Genomic DNA, 7,233 nt, shown 5'->3' with positions numbered 1-7,233 from the left:
TGGTGGCTCACAACCATCCATGATGAGATCCGACACCCTCTTCTGGAATGTCTGGAGACAGCTACAGTGTACTTACATATAATAAATAAATAAACCTTTAAAAAAAAAAAAGTAAATTTAAAAAAAAAAAAGTTGGTTGAGACAGGATCTCAGGATGTGGCCCTGACTGCCCTCTGCCTCCTGAATGTGTGTACACACCACCACTCCTGACATAAATGTGAAAGTTAATATTTAGATCTTGTATGTTTAGTCATCCATTAGTCTGAAGATTTTCATGTTTTTCTCAACTTATTTCAGGTGGAATTCATCCGGAAATTTTCTCCAAAAGAAGAAGACAACTTGCATTTGTGGCAGTATATTTCCCTCCAGGCATTCTCTGCTGACCTCAAGAAGGCAGTTGCATGTGAATTGGTCAGAGTGTGCACAGCACAGTGCAGGAAGTGGTTGAGCAGTACCCGTACACTGGCAGAACTCAAGTCTCTGGTGAGATAGTTTGATTAATTAGCAGTTTACTGAGCATGTTTTAAGTACTAGCTACAATCTCTGTGTATATGCTCTCTTTCAACACCTAGCAATTTTCTTAAATCTGTACATTATAACAGGATCTTTGAGAATATTATATCGATTAACGTAAATTATATTGTTGAGTGGGAAGGTTTTCTTCTATTGGGTAAGATAAGTTTGGAAAGCATGACTGCACTTTATCATTTTTGCTAGCATCTGCCTGGATGAAGCGAATATGATTCACTCCTTCCTCCTTAGACAGAATCTTATTACTGCATAGCCCAGGATAGCTTTGAACTCAGCAGCTTAACCTACTCTCCTTAGTGCTAGATGATAGGTGTATAGGATTATAACCAGCTTAGACATAGTTCTTTTATTTGATAAATACAATATATATTTTATAGAAACCTGTTCTGAGCCTCTATGCATCTGTCTATTTGTGTCCTCATAAAACACAACCAGAGATTCATCTATAAATCGAAAATATATGAAGTTTAAAGATGTACTAGAAACAGTATTCATTGTAGTTGAACTTTCCACTTCAGTCTTCATTTACTTATTTCATTAATTCAACAAATACACTTTGTGTGCTTTTAGGGAGTATGTTTTGTTTTAGTCATTGAGGGATAGATACAACAGGAGACAATTAAAGACTTCTCTCCTTAGATATATACTCCTGCTAAGCAGTAACCACTATATCAAATGCCTCTTCATGGGAAGTGTGCAAAATTCAACAGAGATAAAGTATACTCAAGGGATTGAAGGCTGGCTTTGAATTTTTGATTAGAAGCTGCTCAAGGCATGTTTTCATACTGAGTTGTTCTCCTACACTGATGTAAAATGGCAGTTGGCCATAATTATTAAGATGTTTAAAACATTTACATAAAACCAAAGAAATTGTTTTCTTTTTCTTTTCTTTTTCTTTTTTTTTTTTTTTTTTTTTTTTTCGAGACAGGGTTTATTTTACATGAGTGGGCTAATGTGTCATTTGTATTTTATGTGCACTAGTTTCTAATTGTTCAGCAAACCCAGTCAGTAAACTCTCAGTATTTACACTTTTATAATAAATAATGTTTTAGGTGTGTAAAGTAAAAGCACTAATTTTCTTTTCTTTTCCACCTTAAACAATGACCAAAACTCCCTGTATGTATTTATTTGTAAAGGGAAATGGATTAATCTTGAATGAGATGCTGTAAGGCAATTGCAGCATGAATGTGTCTATAATTGGGCCCCTGGTCCATTAGACTGGATTTGTAAACTCAAGCTGTCCTCTTTTCCCCTCCCTTAGAACACAGCACTTTCTGTCTTACTTACTGCCTGCAGCTCCGCTGGAGAAGCTTTGGACAGTAGACAACTAACTGCAGTCACTGAAGTTTTGGGTCGGCTTTGGACTTTTATAAACGTTGAACAAGTAAGGAAGCTACTTATTTCTCTAAAAACTACAAAATATTGACAAGAGAATATTGCAATTTCTCTGTAGACTAAATTTTCTAATTTCTTGTGGTGATGTATAAAAGTTATGATTAGAATTCACTTAATTGTGTTATCTCTTATGTAGTTGTTGTGTATGTGTATGGGAATAAAGGAGTGTATGTGTGAGCTCTTATGTGTGTGTGGAGGCCAGAGGCTAACGCTGGGCATCTTCTTTACTAGGCTGCACCTTATTTTTTGAGATAGGATCTTTCATTGAACCTGGAGCTCCATTGGGCTCCAGGGATCCTGTGTTTGTTACCCCTCTCCCCCAAACACTGGTTACGGACGAGGCAGGCCTGCCTCACTCAGCTGTTGTGTGGGCGCTGAGGCCCTTAGCTTGAGCATCAGGTGGTTACTGACTGAGCCATCTGCTCAGGCCCTTTCAGGCAGGTTTAATTGTTTGGTTGTTTTTGAAGTGTGTGATAAAATATTAATATTAGATCTTACCAAAGTGTCAATCACAGCCCATCTACCTATGTTTATGAACTTGCTGGACCTCTTTAAAAGAGTAAGGTTCATTTTGTATTTTCCCCTGTGTTGGATTAATGTTTATATGATTTTGAGGTTTTTTAAAATAAAGCAATGCAGATGAGAGGAGCGAGTCAACTTAAAAGTGGAGGGACTAGGGAGTGGATATGGCTAATCTGTCTGTATTCCTCTAGGAAGTACAAGGGTAGGAAGTCAAGTGATCTTAGGCTAAAATTAGAACATGTGCCCTACTTACTGCTGTAAACTTAGATTTCTCATTTTAAAGACCAGAATACAATGTATGTTTTCTCTGGCTAAACATGTGACCTCTGGCAACCAGTGGAAGCTGAGAGCCAAACCCAGACTTTGGGGAAGTAATAGAAATTATTTTGCAAATAATGGCTTTTTTGAGGTTCAAGTTTCCTAGAGAGCCATGCACCCTGAGCAAAAGCACCTGGAAGAGGAGATTCCATTTTACGCCTTAGAGCCCACCATCCAGGGAAGCCAGGCAGGCACTCAGGACAAGAGCCCAGTGGAATTTGGAGCTAATGCAGAAGCCATGGAGGAGTGCTGCTTACTGGCTTGCTTCTTATGGCTTGCTTAGCCTGCTTTCTTACAGCACTCAGGACCACCAGCCCTGAGGTGTCACCGCCAGAGAGCTAGGCCCTCCCACATTGATAGTTTTTCCAGAAAATGATCTACAGTTTTTCTCTACAGGCAGTCTGATGGAGACATTTTCTTTCTTTCTTTCTTTCTTTCTTTCTTTCTTTCTTTCTTTCTTTCTTTCTTTCTTTCTTTCTTTCTTTCTTTCTTTTTAACAAAGATTTATTTATTATATGTAAGTACACTGTAGCTGTCTTCAGACACTCCAGAAGAGGGAGTCAGATCTTGTTAAGGATGGTTGTGAGCCACCATGTGGTTGCTAGGATTTGAACTCTGCACCTTTGGAAGAGCAGTCGGGTGCTCTTACCCAATGAGCCATCTCACCAGCCCGAGACATTTTCTTAATTGAGGTTCTTCCCAAAATAACTAGCTTGTGTCAAGTTGATGAAAACGTCTTACATCACGTAATTCTAAATTCTCACCAAAATTACTTTTGTTTCTTGTTGAAGATAATCAGTCAGCCCTACGTTCAACAGGCATTTAGCCTTTTACTTCAACTGCTGGCGTTTTTCATCCAAACTGTAGATCTGCAGCTGATAAGTCAGGTAAGATAGTGGTCAGGTGGGTCCTTTGTTTACTTTCTGTTGTTGAGCCTCCAGTGATTTATCTTGTTTGCTTGTAACCCCTTTCTCCCTTTCTTTTCTTTTTCTTTCCTTTCTTTCTCCTTCCTTCCTTCCTTCCTTTCTTCCTTCCTTCCTTCCTTCCTTCCTTCCTTCCCTCCCTCCCTCCCTCCCTCCTTCCTTCCTTCCTTCCTTCCTTCCTTCCTTCCTTCCTTCCTTCCTTCCTTTTTTTTAATGACACTAAGTTTTATGGAGCCCAGACTGTTCTCAAACTCATTATTAAGCAGAGGGTGCCATTGAACTAACTTCTCATCCCCTGGCCTTGATCTTTAGAAGAGTGTGGCACCACCCAAATTTTTTATGCTGTGTTGGGGATTGAATCTAGGGCTTTGTGTATCCTGGGCAAGCATTCTGCCAGCTGAGCTACATCTCCAGCGCCTGTGATGTTTTCCTCGTAAACTGAATGGATCAGTGTCACTTGTTTTCATCAAGGTTGTCACCTAGTGTCTTTCTTCCTTCCATTACTGTTCCTGCTGCTTGGCTATATTCTGGCTACTTAGCCGACACCCAAAATTCTGACTGCTTAGTGGGAAAGCACACATGTGTTGGAGGCAAAGGACTGTGGAGAAAAGAAATGCTGACAGTTCTCACCTGATACTCTTATTGTCTCCTCCCCAGCCCCACACAAGCACACCTTGGCAGTGGTTCTGCTTATAATAGCTCTCTGTTTTCTTCATCTTTTCAGGTTGTAAATGTCCTGACCTCAGTAATTAAACTACAGCCTCCCGACCACGTCTCTTTGGCAGTGCTGGATTTTATATCGTCTCTGGGCAAACTTTATATATCTCAAACTATCCGGGTAATACATTCTTTTAACAAAAATACAAAATTTAAAAACAAAATCTCTGCAATGAATAGGGAAATTTTAGGGTTTTGATTTTTGTTGTTGTTGTTGTTGTAATATTTTGGGACAGGCTCTCCCTGTATAGCTTAGTCTGGTCTAGAACCTGAGATATAATTCCTTTGCTTCAGCCTCCTTCAGTGCTGTGACTGTGGTATGAGCTACACTGGGTGTAGGTTTTTAATTTCTAAAATCTTTTGAGTTTACTAACGAAGTTGGGAAAACAGCTTTCTGATCGGAAGGGTAGTTGTCAGAACATTACAGGCCAAGTCACTTTCTTTTAACAAAATGAGTTGTCATACAAATAATTTCTCAAGTATATTCTAAAATAGAGTCTGTCGTTCCCAATATCTAAGGGAAAAAGTCACTCGTGCCTTAATATGCAGTAGTGTCTAGGGGGGAAATCTAGTAATTACAGTTTTGTGTTCATATGTTCACAAAACAGTATTTATTTAAAAAGACAACAGCTGTATTGCAAAATAAGTGTAGCTGACAAATGTGTATTCTACTTCCAGAATTATATTCTAGTGGCGTAGGGGAAGACTCCTACCAAATTTTAAAACCTTCTAACGAAAATAGATTCTCCTAAACTGGAAGCTTTGGATTAATATAATAAAATCTCAGTATTCTAGATTCTTGGTTTTGCTTTACCTTCAATGGGAAAGACTATAAAAAGAGCTCTCTGGCCGGGCGGTGGTGGCACACGCCTTTAATCCCAGCACCTGGGAGGCAGAGGCAGGCGGATTTCTGAGTTTGAGGCCAGCCTGGTCTACAGAGTGAGTTCCAGGAGAGCCAGGGCTATACAGAGAAACCCTGTCTCAAAAAACCAAAAAAAAAAAGAAAGAAAAAAAGAAAGAGCTCCCTGGTGGGAACCTTTTCTATATTCAGAAAGTACAGGATAGTGTTTCAGTGCACGTGGGAAACAATCCTTGAAGTTGAATTTCTTGTTTAGAAGAAAATGACACTAAATCATGTGTTTCCATCCTGTAAACTTTTGTTTAATGATATATGTAGATGCTGGAAGCTAACAGAAATACCAGCTTATATTTTGAGTTGTCATACTTCGTATAGGAATGGCTCTCAAGGCAGCCTAAGCTGGTTTCAAATTTGCGATCCTATTTCATCCTCCAGAATGCTGCACTTGCACATATGTACTCTTTATTATAAAGGAGTTTATTTGAGAATGTTAGCTTGTTCCTGCAGAGCTATAGATGGTACATGGCTGCAAATGCTCTCGTCAGAAATAGCAGTGCCTCATAGACCTGGCAGGGTGAGGGCAAGTCCTGAAGAAATGTTTGAGATTCATGAGTATATGCCACCCTGAAAGCCATAAGACAGGTACCTGCTGTAGCAGCTGTTTTAACCCCTGGTGGTGTGATAACTTAAATCCCAGTCTAGGCCCCCTGAAGCAGTTGACAACAGAGTCCAGATACATGAGATGTTTAATGGTGATGAGTGCTACAGAAAAAAAATCAAGCAGAAGAGGGGCCAGTGTGGGGGCATAGTTCCCAATGGCGATAAAGTTGAGAAGCCCTTACTACAGTGACAGTAAGTATAAGTCTGAAGGGGAAGGAGAAAGCCATGCACTCTCTCTGGAAGAGTTTTGAGCAGGGGACAGATAACAAGTGCAAAGCCTTGTAGGCAGGAGCATGCCCAGTTGCTCAGGGTATCTAGTATAGCAATGGGCAGGGATGCTTTGCAGCTCATTGTAAACCTGTTTATACCCTGAAGGAAATTAGAAGTTACTAGGATTTGAGCAAGGAAATAGGACATAATGTGTCCCAAGAGTTGACAATATCCTGTATTGAAGTTGTTTTTTCTCCAGCAAAGTTTTGGTTCTCTTCACAGGACAAGGTGCTGCCCAACTTGTCTTGTCTTCTTACTTCACTGATCGTCAACAAGAATTGGTTGCTAGAGCAACATGCTTTGGAGGCATTTACTCAGTTTGCTGAGGTAAGATCAATTTATCATATTGATCTTTATATTTTAATATTTCTAATATTCTGTAACATTCAAAAATACTGAACTGCTTATATATCTCAGTTGTGAAATTTTCTGCTGAGGAAGTATTATTAATCATATTTACAAGGCCTTATCATGAGTCTTAGAGAAATGAAGTTACTTTCTCAAGGTTTTTTGATCAGCAAGGATTAAATATTCAGAGCTGACTACCTGACTCAGACACTGCCTTCAGCAGTACTGGGGGGTTAGTACTTTAAGTGAAAACCCTTAGGTCAGTTCTAGAGAGGTGACCTCCCTCTTGTGAGGTCAAATCCTTTAAAAAAACAAAAATTGCAAATGCTTCTACTCTGACCCAGTTTTCTGCACCCATGCCTTTGGTTTAAGAGTGACTCAGGTAATTAAACCTCGCTTTACTAAGTATATAGGAGCCGAAATTACATTATATGTCAAGGCTCTGTTGAACTATGAGTGTACTCCCTTTGAGAATCCTTGGTTACTACTTTATATATTTTTATAAGTTTTCAGTTAAGGCAATTTAAAAACCTCATTGGCTTAACAAGTTGCTGAACTATAATCTGTCTTATTTACTGATATTTTAATAGGGAACAAAGCATGAAGAGATAGTTACACAGTGTCTCGGTTCTGAAGAAATCAAGAACAAAGTTGTATCCTTTTTGGAGAAGGTATTTATTATTTATATGT

At 39.1% G+C, this 7,233-nt stretch overlaps 1 protein-coding gene across 1 annotated transcript in view; it reads left to right on the top strand.

Annotated features, from left to right (window-relative positions):
* C5H1orf112 (chromosome 5 C1orf112 homolog) overlaps positions 1–7,233 on the top strand; it is a 50,776-nt gene that overhangs the window by 33,237 nt on the left and 10,306 nt on the right. Inside the window, exons 16-21 of the mRNA XM_029538593.1 lie at positions 298–483; positions 1,793–1,915; positions 3,558–3,653; positions 4,414–4,527; positions 6,418–6,522; positions 7,134–7,214. Coding sequence (XP_029394453.1) covers positions 298–483; positions 1,793–1,915; positions 3,558–3,653; positions 4,414–4,527; positions 6,418–6,522; positions 7,134–7,214 — 705 coding nt within the window. The remainder of the gene's footprint in view (positions 1–297; positions 484–1,792; positions 1,916–3,557; positions 3,654–4,413; positions 4,528–6,417; positions 6,523–7,133; positions 7,215–7,233) is intronic.

Source organism: Mus pahari, chromosome 5 (genome assembly GCF_900095145.1).
Source record: "Mus pahari chromosome 5, PAHARI_EIJ_v1.1, whole genome shotgun sequence".
Classification (NCBI taxonomy): Eukaryota; Metazoa; Chordata; class Mammalia; order Rodentia; family Muridae; genus Mus; species Mus pahari.
This window is presented reverse-complemented; position numbering and strand designations above follow the sequence as displayed.